Source organism: Gossypium hirsutum, chromosome A12, assembly GCF_007990345.1.
Source record: "Gossypium hirsutum isolate 1008001.06 chromosome A12, Gossypium_hirsutum_v2.1, whole genome shotgun sequence".
Classification (NCBI taxonomy): domain Eukaryota; kingdom Viridiplantae; phylum Streptophyta; class Magnoliopsida; order Malvales; family Malvaceae; genus Gossypium; species Gossypium hirsutum.
Genome location: NC_053435.1, coordinates 2,197,901 through 2,217,633, shown reverse-complemented (window position 1 = coordinate 2,217,633; position 19,733 = coordinate 2,197,901). Strand labels below are relative to the sequence as shown.

Genomic DNA, 19,733 nt, shown 5'->3' with positions numbered 1-19,733 from the left:
TAGAAGTGATGAATGCGTTTGATCTTTTATTATGGGAAAAAAAAACGACTTATTCTTTTATATGTTCTTTTTCTTTCTTTTTTGGTTAGCAAGAGGAACATGATATATTAAAGTATGGAAACAATAGCCTAAGGTGGCTCATTACAAACATGATAAAAGTATTAAAACTAGTACTATCCGAGGAAGCTGGGGCCTCAAATTGCTTCCTAATGTAGCCAAAGCAATAGCGTTCCGGTTCTCCTTGAAGATATATTTAAGCTTTTTATTGGGGATGAATAAAGATATTTAAAGAATTTAAAAATAAATAAAATATCTTATCTAATACTAAATAAAAAAATTTAGTAGTTGATATTCACCTCATGCCGCGATTTCTGACGTTATCTATATTAGTAAATAATACAAAATGGAATTTTCATTTTGATTTATATTTTTCCCCTCCTTTAAAGTAGTTATGTTCCATTTAGAAGTTTCATTGCATTTTCACTGTAATTTTCATCAAATGAATATAGTTTGATTCTAATACATGTCGATTGAAATTGAAATTCTGTTTATACGAATGTATTAATTATACTTACAAATTATAATTGTACCTTAAAAAAATTGCAAACAATCATTTCCAATTACCTTCAGTTATTTACCCTATATTTCAAATAATAAGTACAATAATTTCATTTATTCAAATTTAAAAATTATAAAAACAGTAGGCAAAAAAAAGGAGCTAATAAGTGTGATAAAAACCCTTGGTCAATTGCAATGGAGTGCCCTAAACTGCAGCATTTTGGGGGAGAGTCTAGTTCTTATAATGCTGAATATCGTTAGTGTTGAAAATGTTGCAAATTGGACAAGAATGGTTAACCAAAATGTTGAATCAGTTAGTGCCTGGATTATCTGCGTAACCGATAAGTACAGCAGCATGGGGAGGCAAGAAAAGACCCATAACAGCTACTGTAGGAGGGGTTTTACCTGACCGGTTTAAACACGATATGAAATCACAACCAACACATACTACACATCCAGTGCATGTATTTCGAAACGTACAAAAGTGTACAGGCAAAACACATATGAGACAACAGAACAATCAGGAGGCAGAACTGAGAATAATAAGAAAGTAGCTAAGCAGACATTCTTTAGGAATTGCAGCCTCAAGACTTGGGACATTCGGTGAGGAAGTGAAAGTGCCTCTTTTCCCTGCTGCTTGTGTTCAAGCTCATCTCAATATTTCCACTTTTTTACAAGGAAAGGTAAGGAATCTGTTAAAACAAGCTCTGGTTTCGACGCATATTGAAGATTATTTCTAATCTTCCTACTGACACCAAATAGGCTGTATTTTGCAATTCTGCAGTTACATAATGATCGCAATGCACCATATATACAGTTGTCAAACGAACTCAATTATTACAACAAAGTTTGACATGTGCCCTTTTAAACATCAAGTAACATAGCACTCACCATAGCATAAGGATCTTGTTAATCATCTTTCAGCAGTAACAGTGGAGTTATCTCCATTAGACGAAGATACAACATCTGTAGTTACAGTTACAGCCTCTGACTCGTTAGCTTCAGCATCACTCTGATAAACACGCAAGGAGTAACAATGTAATAAGATTCAAGGGGCATTTAGGATTTTATCACAATGAAAAAAGGTAAAAAATAACAATCATCAATACTGTTTTTCTGAGTTAGCAAAACCTGCTCAGCAGTCTTTACAGTTGGATCCGGGATTACTACTGTAGAAACCTTTGAAAGGTCTCTCAAAACACCCTGCAAATGAGAACTTCCCAACTGAATGACCAAAGAATTACAAGCAATTATTGAAGATTATAAGAATCATGAATCATCCTCCGCAAGTTACTAAAATGCAGAAGACATGATGTATTGCTTAAAGGATATGTTTACTTCTGAGTCATCAAACAAATTAAGGTTAAGTGGTCCCAGAAACAAATTAACTGGAAGTATAGAACTGAATATCAAGGTTATAATCTTGCCAAACTCTTAATATACACCTCTCGGACAATTAGAAGGACTAATCATAAATTTGTGTGATTAAATATCATTAGAATTACAAAGAATGCATTATGCAATTAAATGGGGAATAGACTTATGAACAAGTCTTTCCTGGTTTAGACAAACCTTATTTGCCCACTTGAGTCCACATGCATTGCAAAGTGTCCTTGGACCAGCAGGTCCACGACGCATCATAGGAGTTCTCTTAGAGCTGATTCCACAGTGTGTACATCTACACAGAAAAAAACTTGCAAAATAAAGGCCTATAGGAACATAAAAAATGATAGCTGAAGTAAAAACTACAACTTCAACTGAGGGGTGATATCAATCCAATGATAATTTCTTTTAAAAACAACATTATTTTATCATTAGAAAAGCTACTCACAAAACTTCTTGCATGTTCTCATCTTGCCCAGAACCTCGTGTTCCGCTCCATCCTGAAGAGGCTGAGGCTACTTCTTCAGAAATTGCCTTGGATGATGTGAATTGACCCTTCTTACGTTGCATCCTAACAAACCACACCTGGTTTGTTAGCAAGTGAGTTGAAGAAAATCTTGTCTTGAAGCAAGAAAAATGTGGAAAAAGAGGTGAAACCAATTGTTGAAATACCTGAGGGCCACTTCTTTCCGCACGGTATAGCGGATTTTCTTCTCAAAGCACCGCTCTTTTCTCTTCTCCCAGAACCGGTTTAAAGAAGCAGCTCTCTGTGGCTGAATTGACCTCCCAGGAAAGTCATTCAAGCCCTAGGAGAATGCCATTAAAGATGTTAAAAAAGGAAAGGAACAAAAACAGAACCCTCTTAAAAGAACTAATCACAAGATAGATAGGATGATTGATCTAACGCGCACCCTTTGAGTAACAGAGACTGTCCCCATTGCAGGAATGCCTGAAGGGATTTCATATCCACCTAGAAGTAACAACACCGCCTGTACCTGAAAATATCAAGCACCACAAATCATGACTTCCCTTTTCTTACTTCATATTTGAAACTTTAAGCCCTAATAGCATCCACTTCAATTGAGGAGAAAAGAGAGGATCTTTCTTGCACAACCCACGACATTATTTAGAAACAAAGCAATTCAGTAATTGACTGTATAAACGAGAATACAGATGCAAAAATCAATGAGTCATCAGCTAAATTAGCATTAAAACAGGATAGGCCACCACATAATTCACCAAACTAACAAAAAAATCATTAAATCCATCCAATCAGCCTAAAACCAGATGCAACAAGTGAACAATTTAAATAAAAAATTCAACATTTAAGAAACAAACATACGTATCAAATTCAAAACTAAAAGGCCCAGATGAAAAGGAAAACGAACCTTGTCAGGAGAAACGGAATCAAATACATAAACCTCCCCTTGAAACGATAGGGTGAGCTGATCAGCGCCACCATTACCAGGAGCAGAGGTTGAATCAGATCCTTGACCATAAACGTGGGCATGAGAAGCTTCGTCCATGCCATTATTCATAACCGCAACAACGGCACCGTTTTCTTGAAATCCAATCTGAGGGTTATCCACGGACTCTTCCCCTCTTCCTCCGGCTCCGCCTGGAACGTCATCGTCTTCTTCTTCGTCAATGTTCCGTTGCATGTTCGCTGCACCTGAACCGTACATTGGCGTTGGCTGGTGATTCGAATTCGCCATTCGTTTTGCATAACAAATTACCTCAAAATCTCCCCCAAAATGGGAAAAATAAAAACAAGAAATGCAACAGAATATTATAAAATTAAATATATAGAGAAACTCAGGAAGAGAAATTAAAACTTAGGTTAAAGAATTTAAAAAAAAACAATAATTTATAATGAAACAAAATTTAAAGTGAAATTCTGGGCTTAATAAATAATTAATTAATGTGAAGCGATTGAGACGCAATGGAAGCAGGTTGGGGAGGATGGAAGGAGATGGGAGGGTTGAGATAAGGCCCTTGATTCATGATCATATTTACGGTTTTATGCCACTCACTAACAAAAAGGGTTGGGGACAGTGATTGGTGGTGTGCTTCTTACCTTAGGACAACAGTAAGGGTTTCTCGATATGAAAAAGTTTCAAAGTCACACGTGCTTTTATCATGAGTTTTTTTGTTGAATAGATGTTTTAGATCTTAATAATCAATGTATTTGTAATCGAGCTGTCTAAACTTTTTTTTAATGGAAAATATTGAGAAAACTCTAAAATTCTACTATTCAACTATATCAACTCCAACAGCCATGACTAAGTCAGAAAGCAACGACCTCCAACAGCTCCCTGACGGTCTCTTCACCAAATGCAAACCATCACCAGCACCCTGTACCCACTTAGCCATAAAATTTGCAGCAATATTACAAGCTCTCGGCACCTTCTCTAGCTTGACAGTCCAGTGTCACTAAAGCATCCCCATAATCTATCGAACAAGCGAGCATACATGTTCCCCTCTCGATCCTCTGCATAGTAATTGTAAGGCCTCAATATTATCACTCTCCCTAACCACCTATCAGAATCCCTTAGCCCAAGGCACCTTTAATCCATCAAACACCACCCACAGCTCTGAGTGGAGCACCGACGTCATTCCAATCTTCTTGGAGAACCCGACATCCCAGCTCCCATAATAGTTCCGGAACAGGCCCCAGTCCTTGCCTGACAAGTTCTTTCCGACACAACCCCGTCAACATTCGTCTTCACCCATCCTAGCTCCAGACAGCGCCATCGCAAATTTCCAGTCCCCGTTCGCCTCCGACTCTCAAAAACAATAGCAACATAGATCCCAGCATCCTGTAAACATCCTAGCTGCTTGCAAACCTCGTAATCGAGCCATCAATTCCCTTTTTCGCCTACCAATACTACCAAAAACTTTCCCATTCTAATCCGACGCATCAACCACAAACTGTTGGACCAATTCAACAAGCGAGTAATTGTCATCCCAACACATCTTAACCAACGTATCAAGCCACTGTGAAATAACCAACCAGAAAAAAAAAAACCTTAAACGTCTCAGTCCCACTGGGTCGACAAGAGTCATTCAACACTAAAAGGAGAGGCCAATGATCAAATTTAATGCGCTGGAGATGATACACAGAAGAAAACTGATATCGTCGTTCCCATGATGCATTATAAAGAACTCCGTCGAGCAGCTCGTGAACCCGACCTTGGCACCATGTAAACTTAGGTCCTTTGAACCCCAAATCCTTAAGATTGTTGTCAAATAGAAAGGTTTGAAAGCGTTTGCAAGTTGCCACACGACTCACCAACCCACCCTGCTTCTCATCCGTATGCAACAAAGCATTAAAATCACCCAAAAGTACCCATGGTTCAACTATACCCTGTGCTACTGCATTCAGTCCCGTCCACAGGGATCTCTATTTCCGGCTATTCGAACTACCATAAACTGCAGCATATAAGACTCGTTGCTGCAACGAATTCGAAACTATTGCAAAATGCACAAACTGGCTATGATTACATAGAACCTCGACGCGCACTGATTCATCCCAATGAATCCAAATCCCACTAGAAAAACCTTTAGCTTCCACTCTATGAGACCAATTAAAGCTGGATTTCTTAATCACCTTGTCCGCTCTCAAACCACTAACCCTAGTTTCAAGCAACACTACTACCGCTGGATGGTGAATCTTCAGATACTCCTGTAGCATACGGTTAAATTGGGGATGTCTAGCCCCTTGACAATTCCAACTAAAAATATTAAACTCCATAACAAGCACACTGAGAAAAGAGATAAGCAACAACCTGATAATTCTTACTATCCCTCTGACGGCCCTGATCCTAGCTGTTAAACACCGTCCCTGGGAAGATCACCATCGGCACTATCACATTCCCCAGTAGTCTCCAATCGCTCAACAATACCTTCCATAGTCGAACGTACAAGAACTAAAGCAACACCTCCTCGCATGCACACCCCACACCAAGGGATCTCTTTCTTGTCATCCTGCCATTTGACTATGTTAACATCATTCTCAGAACATTCAACCAATGTCACATCCTCCTCCCCTATTTTATCTTCCACAGATACTTCCTCCCGCCGAACATTCTGGTCCAAATTCTCGTCAACCACAATAATCGTATGACATTGAGGATTCAAGGTGGAAGTAACCCTTTTAGTAGAGAACCGAATCGACTCCCCATCCATCTGGCCATTGGATACCAAGGAGCAGGTCGTAATACATCTGTCATTTCGGCTCCCAAAGATAGAGGTAGTACGAAGCTCGCTTGGCCATTACTCCCCTCACTATTCTGTCTAGGCTCAGAAGCCACTGCTCGCTCACCTTTTTCCTAGCTAAAAATCAGCATTCAGTTACACCTTTGCTGCCCATGTTCTACGGTGATATCCCCACCAGTCTATCATCTCCCAATCCCTGCACAAATTGCTCCAGATGCGCACCTTCACCTCCACGCCCAAAAGAACACTAGACTTCAATCTGATCCTGACACCACCCCAATCTTTAATGCCTGATGTACCACGTTGCTTACTTGTCCACTGTGGTCGACTCGAAGTCCTCATCCTCAATTTGCTTAGCAACATTAATCGGTGTCTCCTTCTCCATCTCCACCACCTCATCTGCAACCACCCGGTCCTTGTTCTTAGGACATACCTCCTCCATGTGGCCATAGCATCCGCAACAATAACATATATTCAACAATGACTCGCAATTGATCCTCAATATGAATTTTAGATCAATACACATCGCCATCCAGGCAAACTGGCCTCTGCTTTCGCTCTTTGTGTTACCATCAATTTTTATGATTCGCCCAACTAGTTCGCCAATCACTTTCAATAGGCTCCCCTTATATAAATTACCTAATAGCCCTGAAAACCGAATCTAAGCCATCACCTCTGTCAGAAGGGCTGACGGATCAAACCCCATACGCCATGGTTGAACCGTTAAATATTTCCTAAAGATAACACACGGCCCTCTGGCCAGCACTGGCGTGTAATCCTCAATCGCTTGAAATCGCACCAAGAAGTATTCATTATCTAAATCCATCAACCGAAAGTGCCGAGATGGCTTCCATAGGGCATAAAGTTTATTGTGAAATGCACTATAACCAATTCGTCGACCTAGTAGTTTAATAATAATCGACTTACTCATACTCTCCTCTATTAACTGATGAACCCGCGACGAGAATTTGATCGACGACACCCCATTCATAGTCTCAGTAACCACATACCTATCCTTGAGTGCGATATCATCATCTTCAATTACCTTCTCATTCGGTAGCCTCGTTCATCCACTACTCCCGAACGGAGCATTAGTCCCCCCACTGTCGACGCTAGCCCATCGGCGATAGAAGAGCTCTCTTCATCTCGAAACCTGACTTTCTTGGTGGCCCTAGCAATAGCAGTTGCTGCCGCCCCATTCCCTAGGTCTTGCGGTCAGTTTTCCACTTTTCCTCCGTCTAAACTTCTACCATTTAAGTTCAGTTAAATTTAATATTGATTTCATTTTTCATAATTACCGAACTAATAAATTTGTTACATTGAAAATGTCTTTGTGTTAGTATGAAGTTTGAAAAATATATCAAACTTGATGAGTTGAAATTAAAAATTAGCACTAAAATCGCAGCTCAGTACGGAAAGATATTATCCACGATCTTTTATAGATTTTCAGTATCATCAAATCCGTCATGTATAACCGGCTTAAGCTTATTGATGATGAAGATGTCCAGACAAATTACCAGTTAATTGCAAATCTAAAAATATGGCAGCAGAGTTATATGTGGAGTTGGATGATGCTGAGCAGGTAAATGTGGTAGCTAAAGTTCCAAGTTCACCCAAACTACCTGTGAATATTTTCCCACTGATGTGTCGAGATTTTGCAAGCTTTACACGGATATATCATCAGCATCTCTAGAGGGACGATCTTCAGTTTAATGTACCTTTGGATAATCTGTATCAATTTGCTCCTCCATTGATTTCTGGCAACATTCAATACCCTATATTCGATATTAATTGAGGAGTAGGTCATAGAACGGCAATTCGCATCAATACAATAAACCCGATCCGTATCTAGATGAGGACATGCAACCTTTGGCATATATGTTATCGAGATTCGGTTTATGTGCGATAGTGCAGGACATCCGGTTGGGGACGTTGTGGGTTCAAAGCTTGTCAAATTTGTCTCAAATCATAGAGCCTATTGCCTTTCACAATTAACCATGACTGTTGACATTGTAATAACAGCACATTTTGCTGTCACTGAACCATTATTCCTGTAGGAGACGAGTGAAAAGCCTGGAGATTAAGCAGCCTTTTGAGATAGTTTTAGAGAACTTGCATCATTTGAAGATTTTATTTTGTAAAGTGATCTTCAGGCTAAAAGTATTAACAACGAGAAACAAGAATGAACTTTAGAGAAACAGAGCAATGAATCTGTTTAAAACAACAAAAGTGATTAAACTTCATACCCAGGGTTTACTTTCTGTTGAACATCTCCATAACTTTCCAACTCATCTATATCTTCCAAACTACCCAAAAACAGAGGCAATCTTTGATGCAGTTTCACCGGTTGGATCGAAAGTATCCTACTTTTACCATCCGAACCTTTGCCTCCAGCTTGCTCTGCAAGATAACTTAGAGGGTTTGCCTCGTAAACCAGCCGCAGATGGTCCCTGGGATTCATTGCTATTCTACCGTACAACACGGTCCTATGGAAATCAGCAACCAACGAACATATATACCGAGCTGAATATTTCTTAGGGAATTTGCCTTTGCCTTGTCTTACTGTATCAATGTATTGCCTTAGACCTTCAGGCCAATCGAAATACCTTGCATCATTGACAGAATATATTTGACCTGGAATCATCAAGTAGGCCGAGCTTGAATTATTAATGGGATAAAAAAACAATATTAATTTCATACTTTCATATGATAAAGAGTTCCCATTTAATCAAACTGTTAATGAAGACCATCAGTAAGAAAATCCAAATAGGATAACATTGAATTTGTGAAGCAAATATCAGATATCTCAATGAATTCCATGAGCATAACATTTTAACTCTCAAGATTCCAGTACGTTTACCTCGAGGCGGAATTCTAATGCTTGGATGTGTGAGAATAAAGTCTCCCGTTGAATGATCTAAGGTAAATGCATGTGTTCCTGAGCCAAAGCTAGCACATAGGATTGTGGCAGATGAATAGAGGACATAGCCAGCAGCTACAAGCTTTGTTCCGCTCTGTAGCGAATTCAGCAATGCCTTCTCTTCCGTCGGTTGATTATCTAGCTCTTTGAGCCGGTTATATACCCCAAAGATCGTTCCAGTGGGAATAGAAGCATCTATATTTCGAGAACCATCAAGGGGATCCAATACAACCACAAAGGGACCATCATCATTGATCCAAATTGGAGCATCGTCTTCTTCTGAAGCCATCACTGAAACTTTTCCTGAATTTCTAAGAGATGACAATATGATTTCATTCTGCAGGAAAAAGAACCAAAATTTTAGCATATCGGAAAACTTTTAATTCTTTTTTCCCTACCTTTTACTCTAGTTTAAAAAAAATTGAAAGGGGCATTAAAAAACTAAAGTTCGACTGATTTACATCTTTAAAATCAATCTGTTTCTGTATCAACTCAACCTCTTTTATTGCTCTAATAATTTGCAATGATTCAATCATTCATACTACTAAGAATTCATGTCAATTATAATCGCAGCCAAACTATTTAAGAGTTATATGCCCAACAATATACCAGTGTACCATGAAAATACTACTTAAAGGGAAAAAAGAGCAATATTTTCATGAAATTCGATGAAGAAATCAGCCTAGTTAAACATACTGCCACAATATCAAGCGGCTTTGGCTTATCCCTATCAGAAGCAGCGGCCCCGGATGTGGCACCAGTGAGAGCTGAATGTTTCCCGAGAGCAGAATTAAAGGGAGAAGCCACAAGAGCAGCAATTCTCTTGCAAGCAAACTGTATATGATAAAGCAAAACAAGTAAATCATCTCCTACATCTAGTCCTCCTTTCCCAACATAGTCCATCAGTGAAGAGAACCCATTTGCACCATCACCACCACCACCACCAGCAGTCATGCCCATCTGAGACTTAGCCAAAAACCCAGAAAAAGAAGCCATTTTTGGTGGGAGGTAAAAGCTCAACCTGTGGGTAGAACAGAAGTGGGGTTTTGGAGGGAAAGGATGGGAAGTTAGATGGAAAAGTGGAGATGGATAGGAGATGGTGGGAGACAATAATTGTAGCATATTAGTATAAGAGGTTGTTTTAATGTGTTGGAAGAGTACTGTGGTGAAAAGAACTGGTAATGGGAAATGGAATCATGGGATCATATCAGAACCTGAAGATTGAGGATTGAATGTTTCAAAGGAATTTAAGGTGGGATTTGGCTTGGTTTTGGGTAGATATAGCGTAGCAGTGTGAGAGTGTGATTAGAAAACAGTGTAGGATATGGAAAAACGTCTGTTATGAACGCTCGGTTCTCTAGCTGTCTTTCATTTTTAAGGTACTATTCCAAATATTTTTTTCTAAAAATATCCCAATATCATTTAAATAAGGGTAAACTATTATTATTTTCTTTAAATTACATTATAGTTACTTATTTTTGAAATATTATATTTTAGTCAGTTATGTTAATATGTTGTAACATTTTAGTCACTGACCCGTTAATTATGGTTAATAGTGCAATGGTAGGCTAACATAGCACGTTAAATCATCATTTCAAACAAAAAATTTAGGTTAAATTATACAATTAGTCTTCATATTTTTTCGTTTTGAGTATTTTTTTCTTCTTTTAAGAGTTCTTTTAAGTGTTCTTTTAAGAACGAATCAGGGAAAATCGTGCCTCAAAATAAGGCCACAATGTGGACCACGTGACTCTCTCACACGACCATGTTCCCCCTAAAACTCTAGGATATTCGATTATTACATGGCCTATGACCCTCCATACGACCTCTCACACGATCGTGTCTCCCTTGAAGCCTAATTTTGCATGTTCCACATAGTCATAGCCTAGCCACATGGTCGTGTAACCCCTCCACACAGCTTAAGGTATTGCACACGGCCTGACCACACGGGCTTATGCCCTTGTTTTACAATTTTGCCCAGAATTTTCATAAACTATTCAATTTAAACCCTGCATGATCCCAATTTGTTTTAGTGATTTATTTAATTTAATTGAGTCTCTGGTATTATGAATAATGTCGGAATCTATGATTTAATTGGCTAAATTACTATTGTATATGCATGATTTAGGACTATTACATGCATACTGTGACTGAATAATTGATGAATTGTTATTGTTACTACACCGATTACATGATCAACATGCTTATTGCTATTGCTAAACTGAATACATGATAAGCATGACTAATGCTACTGATGAACTAGAAACATGATAAACATGTTTACTGTTTTACATTATATTATTGCAAGCATGACATACTGTATTGCATAGGGTGGGACGATTGTATGGTAGAAGTACTGATAGTTTAATAATCTACAAACACTGGTGGTTTATCCACAATTTATACTAGTAGCTTTAATCTGCAACTAAGTTGTGTATTCACAAGTACTGACAGCGTATTAACCTGAAAACACTGGTGGTATCCATAATTCATACTGGCATCTTTTATCTGTAAACTCGTTGTGTAATCACAACTACTAGCAGCGTATTAACCTGCAACACTGGTGGCTCAGCCACAAACTGAAGTGTTACAGCTGGAGGAGTTCTGGGGAACTCTTACTGAGGAGTGTAGCAGAGTATGGGTAGGATTATTCCCATTAAATTGAAATCGCATTTGTATTGACATTCTTAAAGCATGCTGAATGAACTATTTAAATATTGTTATCCTATATGAATGTTACTGTGATGACAACTATTAAATTGTATGCTTAGTTATTGTTCTGCACTAGTTCACTTGTGATATGACTCATACTAAGCTTCATAGATCACCCCTTTTTATTTCTATCTCTACAAATAACCCACCAGATTAGGACATGAACAAGGCATCCAAAGGGTCTTGGCTCGGTTTCATTTATTAAAACGTTTTAGACCCATTAATTGATTTTTTTTATTATTTAGAAACTATATCATTTTGTTTTGAACTGTGGCATGGAACATAGGATTTGGATTTTTTTATATAGCTTGCACTACATTTAATTTGATATAAGATATCAACTTATGAATATTAATTAGTTAGGCATGAACCTTGATCTTTATTAAAAACATAGTAAATATCACTTTTCTGCTGCTAAATTATAATTAAAATTTTGAGTAATAAATAAATTGGTAATTAACTAAGTTTTCTTCTAAAATAATCAAATGCTTTAAATTGACTATTTTAAAAACTCAATTATTGGACTTTAGATTTGTGTTTAATCCATATTGGGCTTACTTTTAATGTTTAATTTTGATTATATATAATCTCAATATTGTATTTATTAAGTTTTATATTTTAAGTATTTATTTATTTCAAATTTTAAGAGATTTTTAAGTCTTTTAAGTTGTTTAGAAGTTTTTATGTTTCCTTCTTGACAAGAAATTTTAGTTCAACTAAGATAACGTCTTGTTGTGCCAATTTATGTAGTCTATATAAAGGCATTCATTCATTCATCCATTTATTCATTGTAAATTAAATCTTTCTTTGAAATTAAGAGAAGTACTCGATGGAGTTTGTAACAGCCCGATTTTGGGCTCAGTCGGAATGGTGGTTTCAGGACCACCAATCCGAAGTCAGAGAAATTATTTTATTATTATTTTAGAGTTAAGCATGTTTATATTAGTGCATGAAAAATTTGGTGAAGTAATTTTAGTGTTTGTGGGCTTAATTGTGAAAAAGCACTAAATCGCATAAAGTGTAAAAGTCCTATTTTGATAGCTAAAGGTGTCAAATAACTAGAAAACCAAAATTAGGGGTTTTAAAGAGCAAATAGACCCTAGAAATAATGTTTGGCCGGCCATGAGACAAGAAAGTCAAAATTAGGGGAAGTTTTGGTAACCAATTTTGACTAGTATAATATTAAAATAAAATAAAAAGGCTCTATCTTTTTAGTTCTTCTTCTTTACCGATTTTTAGCATCAAAAAGGGGGTTTAGAGAGCTCAAAATATCAGCCACTAATTTCTCTCATAAGTAAGTGATTTTGATGATTTTTCTTGAAGATTTTTACACTTTTAAAACCCTTGGAACATAAGCTTTCAAATGAATGGACTATGTTGCAAAATGGTTGAAAGTATAGGGTTTTACCATGAGTGTGTTCATGTTGTTTTCTGAAATTTTATGGAAGAATATGAGCTATGGTAGTGTAATAAACAACTTTTGTAAAGTAGTTTTCATGGAAACCCTAACTAAAGACCATTTTGCATAAGTTGTAAAATAGATGATAAATGTGTGAAATAATGAGAATTGTGGGCTGCCTTTAGTCTGAAAAGTATTCGGCTAGGCTTTTTTAGTGAGAAAATGTGATAAAAAATGATTTTCGACCCAGGGGTAAAATGGTCATTTTGTTAAAGTCTAGGGGCAAAATGGTTATTTTACCCAATTATGAATTTTTGAGTACCTAGATAAATAAAACGATTAAATTTGTGAATTTTTATCATTTTAGATCAAGAAGTGCAAAATCTGGGCCTAGATTGGGGAAAAGCAAAACAAGTGGACTAAGCCGAACCATTCATCTACATTTTGTAACTCGAGGTAAGTTGTATGTAAATAATACAACTACATTGATATTATATGTGTTTGAATTGATATAGCATAAATTGCTTGGTTGTGGAAATGATTATGTATGATGAATATTGAGATAGTAAAACTCCCGTTTGAACCTTAGGAAATAAATCAGATATTCGTGCCATGACATTTGGGTTATTTGTGTGCCAGTGTAAGACATGTCTAAGACATGCATCGGCCATATTATGAGAGCCAGTGTAAGACCATGTCTGGGATATGGCATCGGCATTGAGACGATAGCTAGTGTAAGACATGTCTGGGACATGCATCAGCCTCGATATGTAAGCCAATATAAGACATGTTTGGGACATGCCTCGACTACGAGATGTGTCAGTGTAAGACCATGTCTGGGATATGGCATCGGTATAGATAAGTGAGAGCTAGTGTAAGACCATGTCTGGGACACGGCGTCGGCCTTGATTTCAATAGTCAGTGTAAGACCATGTCTGGGACATGGCATCGACTTGACAGATAAGCCAGTGTAAGACCATGTCTGGGACATGGCATCAGCATTACACCCTATGTTTGAGGCTTAATGATTATCTGATAGCATTCTAAATGGTTCAACGGTAAAAGTTACAATTTAAGTTAAACGAGGAAAGTATAACCATGTTATGAGTGGTACAGGTACCTATTTGAAATATATGGGATGTGAGCTCAATATATGCTATGTGAAATGTATTGGATAGTGATGAGTAAGTTGTGCTTATGCCTACTTTAGTAATATGAGCATGATGATGAATAGTAAAGTTGTTGTTATATTTATTGCATGCAACTTACTAAGCTTTATGTTTACTCCCTGTCCTTACCGTTTTCTTATAATGCTGCCTAACTAGCTCGAGGATTATCAGACGTCGGAGGCATCGATCACACTATCAAGTTGAAGCACTCGGTATAATTAAACTTAATATTTTGAGTATGGCATGTACAGGAGCTTAGACTTTTGAGTTTTGTGTCATTGTTAATTGGCCTAATGTGATGGCTTACTATAGCATTTGATTCATTTTGTATAAGGCCATGAAAAATGGCTAATATTGAAAGTTATTATATGAATGCAAGATAGTCTTTCATGAATGTGAAATTGACGGCATGTTTGAATATATATATAATGTATATAAGCCTTAGCTATGGTTGTTTGGTTGAGAAATCATATTAAGTTAGATTTTGATATGTTGGTTGGCATTAGATTGTGTCTCAGGGTGGCAAAAGGCTTAGTAGATAGCCTCATATTGTCTACACGGGTAGACACACGGGCGTGTGTCTAGGTCGTGTGTGACATACAGTCTATCCCATGGGTGTGTTGCTAGGCCGTGTGTCCCCTACATGTAAAAATTGCATGTCAGTATGCATGGTAGTAAACACACGACTAGAGACACGACTATGTGTCTCAGCCGTGTGAAGGGCATGGCCTAGAACACGGGTGTGTACCTTGGCCATGTGTCCTAAATTGGATGTTGACGTCAAAAACAGAATGTCAAAGTTTTTAGACACGGGTTAGGGCACGAGTGTGTCATGACCGTGTGAAGGACGCAGGCCATAGACATGGGAGTGTGTCAGGCCGTGTGAAAACCCCTGTAGGTTCGAATTTAAAGTTTAATTCACACGGGTATAGGACACGAGCATGTCCCTAAATGCTTAGGCCGTGTGTGTGCCATCCATACAGCCATATTAAAATGACCACACGAGTATGTGCCCTGTTTCAAGAATCATTTTTATTCAGTCAGTTTAAGGACCCGAGTTGGTTCCAAATGGTTTCCAAGGAAAGTTTGAGGCCTCGTAAGCCTACTTTAAGGAGTTTAAACAGAGTTGGAAAGAGTTTTAAATTTGATCAAGTCTAGGTGACTCGAAAACGATTGTATGCATGTAATTAAGTATGGTAATGCCTCGTGTCCAGTCTCGGCCTTAGACTTGGGTAAGGGGTGTTACAGAGTTATTCTTTTGAAATATTCAATTCTTGTTTATTTTCAAATGTTTTTTTTACTTAATTTCGTTCAAGATTTTGGGGAAAGTTCTTAAAACTTCAATTTGTCAATAATTCTTTCTTAGACAGTTGATTAGAGCCAATAATTGAGTTTGTTGGGATAATTTTATCTCGAATGGCCCAAGTGGACATCTTATCATTTATCCATCTCCATCAGTTTCATCTTTCCCTAACTTAGAGCCAGTTCCTTATGGTGGCCTAAAGGACCTTAGCCTCTCCAAAATTTTGGAAAATTTTGATTTCTCCCTTGATTTTTTTAAAAATTTTAATTGGGCCCAAAAAATTTTGGAAATTTTAATTTTTTTCCCTTGAAGTTTTGGAAATTTTAATTAGGTCTCAAATTTTTTAAAATTCTCATTAATCTCACAAAAAATTTAAAAAATTCAATTAGACCCCCCATTTTTTTTAAAAAAAATCTCATTAAAATTCTAAAATTTTTGAAATTTTTATTAGACCCCCAAAACTTAGTCTTAGGATCTGCCACTGCCATAACTCATCTATTATTTCAGTTTTTGGTTATTTTATTACTTGGTTTGTTTTTCTTGACTTATTTACATTCAATCTTTAATTTTTTTCAGATCAAGAAAACAATTCCAAGCAATTTCTTTCAATTTGATTTTCAAAGAAAATTCGATCAAACTTCTTCAAGTCTAGAAACAACTTGGATTCTTGAACTTTTGGAGTACTCTCTTCTATTTCTCTATTTCCAGTTTTCTAATTAGTTTTTCCTAAAAGCCCACTAAAACTAATAGATCTACACATGCAATTTGAATGTAAAACAACAGACAATCCTCATTCCACAGTTGGCCACCACTTGATTGCTATATATATTCTTCCCCACCTTTTCCCTCCACAAAAATTAAATCCTAAATCCTTTCAATTCTGTCAAACTCAACATCAGCCTAAGTTTCCTTTTTTATGTTGTTTATGTTTCTAGAAAAATTAATTTTGTTACTATAGTAGTATCCTATTGTTGAAATTATGGTTAAAATAATGTTTTTAGTTTGAAGTATTTAAAAAAAAAAGAATTGGTGGCTATTTTGAAAGGCCAAAATAACTGTTGAAAAAAATTGTATTTTTATGGAAACTTTGAGGCATATTCTCAATAGGTAAAGGTGAAGAGTTGAATCATAAAATTATGGTTTCTTATTCTACTCCATGAAACCTTTACAACGATATATCATATGCTCAAAATAGTTGAGTGATGAATGAGAAATTGATACTCAAAGTAAGCTACTTGGGAATATTTGTTGAGGAAAAGAAAAACTTAGATCCCATATTGGTTAAATGCCAAGTTTGAGATGTGTTTATATATGAGAACTGTAATATCCCGAATTTGGGCCTAATCGGAATAGTGGTTTCTAGACCACAAATCCGAGATAAAAATAATCATTTTATTATCATTTTAAGGTCTATGGCATGATTTCATGATTGTGTGAAAATTTCATTCATAAATTTTATTGATAGTGGGTCCAATTTAATATTTAGGACTGAATTGCAAAAGTTGTAAAATGTGTGTTCTAGTTCACAAAGGTACTAAGTACTTGTGAGTAATGGGTTTTTAAAGTGGAGGTCCTTGGATAGTAATTAGACCATTATACTAGTTTGGACAAAAATACCTAAAGGAAGATAAAACACCATAGTTTTTAATTAAGGGGATTTTGGTCATTTAGTTATTAAAATGATTGGCCGAATTTCACATGAGGAAGACATAGCTAGGGTTTTTCAAGCTTCACAGCTCGATTGTAAGTCCATTTTAGCCCTGTTTTTAATGTTCTTTACGTTTTTGGAATCTCGGTAACTTGATTAAGCTTATTTTAGCAATAGTTTAACCTAGGGTTTATATTTGGAAAAATACCCATGAGTGAAATATGTTTATTTTGATGTTTTATGGTAGAATATGAAGCTTGAAATTGTGTTAAAAAACTTTTGCTAAGCGATTTTACGTGAAAACGAGTAAAACGACATAATCAGTAAAAATACCTAATGTTCATAAGTACATGTTAGAGTGAGAATTTGATGTTTCTATAGAAGGAAAAAATGATTAGCATGTCATAAAACATAAGAAAAGATGATGAAGTTTAATTTCTGAGCCTTGGGGAAAAGTGTAAAAATGTAAAAGTTTAGGGGCAAAAATTTAATTTTGCCAAAGTTTGAGTCAAGGACTGTTTTAATAAATGTGAGTATTAAATAAGCTAAATTTTTTATTTTAGATCAAGAAAAACAAGATTCGAGTCGTGATCGAGGGAAAAACATAATTGTAATATTAGGTAATTTAATGTTATTTATATGATATGATGATTATTATCATGAAATATTATGCTTTGTGGATTATTATTTAGTAATATGCAAATTATGTGAGCTACTTGATAAATATGAAATGCTATCAAGTATCGGTTCCGACATTCCGTGGAAGACAGAAAAGATGTATGATTGAGGAAAATCTCGTTTGAACCTTGGGAATAGATTAGGATGCAAGTAACATGTCACTAGGATATTTAAGCTCCGAACTCATTGAGTTGAGTCCGAGTTCGTGAGATGTAACTAGGCATCCGAACTTGTTGAGTTAAGTCCGAGTTCACTTATGGATGCGAACGCCCGAGCTCGTTGAGTTGAGTCCGAGTTCGCTCATGGGCGGGTTACATGGTAGCTTGGCTACGTAATTTTCGCAGGCTATTGAGTTTATCTAGCTGCGGGTATGGCACTTATTGCATGCAATCCGTGTATCCAAATTATATTCCGATGTGCTCAACGGGTGAATCTTAAGTGAATAAGGAGAATACTTAAGACGAAGGTGACATGTTGGTAAGTGTGGTGAATGAGAAAATTTGGACAGGTATGCGTTTAAACCCTCGGGTTGAGAACTTGGTATGATGAAATCGTGGTAAGATAGTAAATGCAAATGTAACATGAATGTCTTGGTGATATTTATACAAATGATGTTTTACGTTGGATTGCATGATTATGTTACTTGCTATATACATGTGAACTTACTAAGTATTTATGCTTACTCCGTCATTTCCATTCTTTGTAGTTTTGACAAGCCAGCTCGGAAATTGGGAACGGTCAGAGGCTCGCTCACACTATCCATGGACCATTTTGGTATAATAGCTTGTATATTTTGAGTATAGCATGTATAACATTATAATCATTTTGTGTATATGATTTTATGATATGGCTATTGGGTGGTAAGGAAATGTTTGGTAATGATTAGCCATTGGAATGGCTAATCAAGATCATATTTGGTGTTATGTATACTTAATGTGCTATCTAATCCATGGAAATTGATAAAAAGGTGAAATTTGCTATAAAACAGTATCATACAACAGTAATGATGTGAGTTTGAAAAATCACTAAAAATAGTAGAAAGAGAATTAGATGATGAATAAAATATTATATTGAAGGTTATTGAGTCTATTTAAATATGGAAGAAACAAACAGGTAAATGAATTGTATTTTATGAGAAATTTGAGTTTTGGTGGAACAGGGTCAGAGCGATTTCTGAATCCCCTATTCTGAATTTATAAATTCACTAAAAATTGTACAAAAATAATTAGGAGTCATAATTTATATGTATAGATTACTTATTGAGTCTACATTTAAAAGAAACAAACAACATAGTCATCTGAATTCTATACAGAGAGAAAAGAGACTCGTAGTGAACAGAGGTCAGAGTAGTCAAACACTAAAACAAAGGAAACTTTAACAAATAAACTGTACTAATTGGCCAAAAAAAATTCTAGAAAAAAAATTTGTAAGTAGATATATGAGTCTAGTTTCAGGGAAAATTTACGGATTTTAATTTTGAGTTTCTTAACTCGAGATATGATTTCTTTTAGTGACTGTGACGCAGTTGGACAGTTTATTACAAAAGGTGAAATAAATTGCTTGAAATTGTTTAAGTGATAATTTAAGTCTGTTAACGCCCCGTGCTCTACTCTGGCGATGGTCTCAGGTAAGAGGGTATTACATTAGTGGTATCAGAGCTACGGTTTAGTCGGTTCTTAGACTAACGTGGCGTATGTACAGGTTTTACTATACATGCCCTATATATGTTGTGATAGTGTGAAGAC

The 19,733-nt window shown here is 36.4% G+C and overlaps 2 protein-coding genes across 7 annotated transcripts; both read right to left on the bottom strand.

The window, feature by feature from the left end:
* Positions 1-851: 851 nt before the first annotated feature.
* On the bottom strand, positions 852-8,182 carry LOC107928941 (GATA transcription factor 24). Of its 6 annotated transcripts, none has more exons than XM_041082441.1 (8): positions 3,330-8,162; positions 2,853-2,936; positions 2,614-2,747; positions 2,390-2,512; positions 2,131-2,236; positions 1,690-1,761; positions 1,450-1,570; positions 852-963 (listed from the first exon to the last, which is right to left on the bottom strand). In XM_041082441.1, exons 1-7 carry the CDS (start codon positions 3,654-3,656, stop codon positions 1,472-1,474), a joined length of 945 nt encoding a protein of 314 aa, XP_040938375.1. In that variant the 5' UTR covers positions 3,657-8,162; the 3' UTR covers positions 852-963; positions 1,450-1,471. The 6 variants fall into 6 exon arrangements, 5 of the variants coding, with proteins under 5 accessions (XP_040938375.1, XP_040938373.1, XP_040938374.1 ...); XR_005906003.1 differs by lacking the exon at positions 852-963 and adding an exon at positions 1,004-1,336 and having other exon boundaries at positions 1,668-1,761; XM_041082439.1 differs by lacking the exon at positions 852-963 and adding an exon at positions 1,004-1,336.
* Positions 8,183-8,322: 140 nt separating this feature from the next.
* Positions 8,323-10,476, bottom strand: LOC107928931 (fructose-1,6-bisphosphatase class 1). The gene is made up of 3 exons (XM_016860242.2): positions 9,776-10,476; positions 9,020-9,416; positions 8,323-8,793 (listed from the first exon to the last, which is right to left on the bottom strand). Exons 1-3 carry the CDS (start codon positions 10,199-10,201, stop codon positions 8,393-8,395), a joined length of 1,224 nt encoding a protein of 407 aa, XP_016715731.1. The 5' UTR covers positions 10,202-10,476; the 3' UTR covers positions 8,323-8,392.
* Between the last annotated feature and the right edge of the window lie 9,257 nt (positions 10,477-19,733).

Coding starts and splice junctions, on each gene's coding strand:
- LOC107928941 (XM_041082438.1), bottom strand. CDS start 3,656: ATGGCGAATTCGAATCACCAGCCAACGCCAATGTACGGTTCAGGTGCA. Junction 2,237..2,389: donor GAGAACATGCAAGAAGTTTT/GTGAGTAGCTTT, acceptor TTTTCTGTGTAG/ATGTACACACTGTGGAATCA. Junction 1,571..1,689: donor CTGTAAAGACTGCTGAGCAG/GTTTTGCTAACT, acceptor CGTGTTTATCAG/AGTGATGCTGAAGCTAACGA.
- LOC107928931 (XM_016860242.2), bottom strand. CDS start 10,201: ATGCTACAATTATTGTCTCCCACCATCTCCTATCCATCTCCACTTTTC. Junction 9,417..9,775: donor AGCCGCTTGATATTGTGGCA/GTATGTTTAACT, acceptor TTTTTCCTGCAG/AATGAAATCATATTGTCATC. Junction 8,794..9,019: donor CATTAGAATTCCGCCTCGAG/GTAAACGTACTG, acceptor TGATGATTCCAG/GTCAAATATATTCTGTCAAT.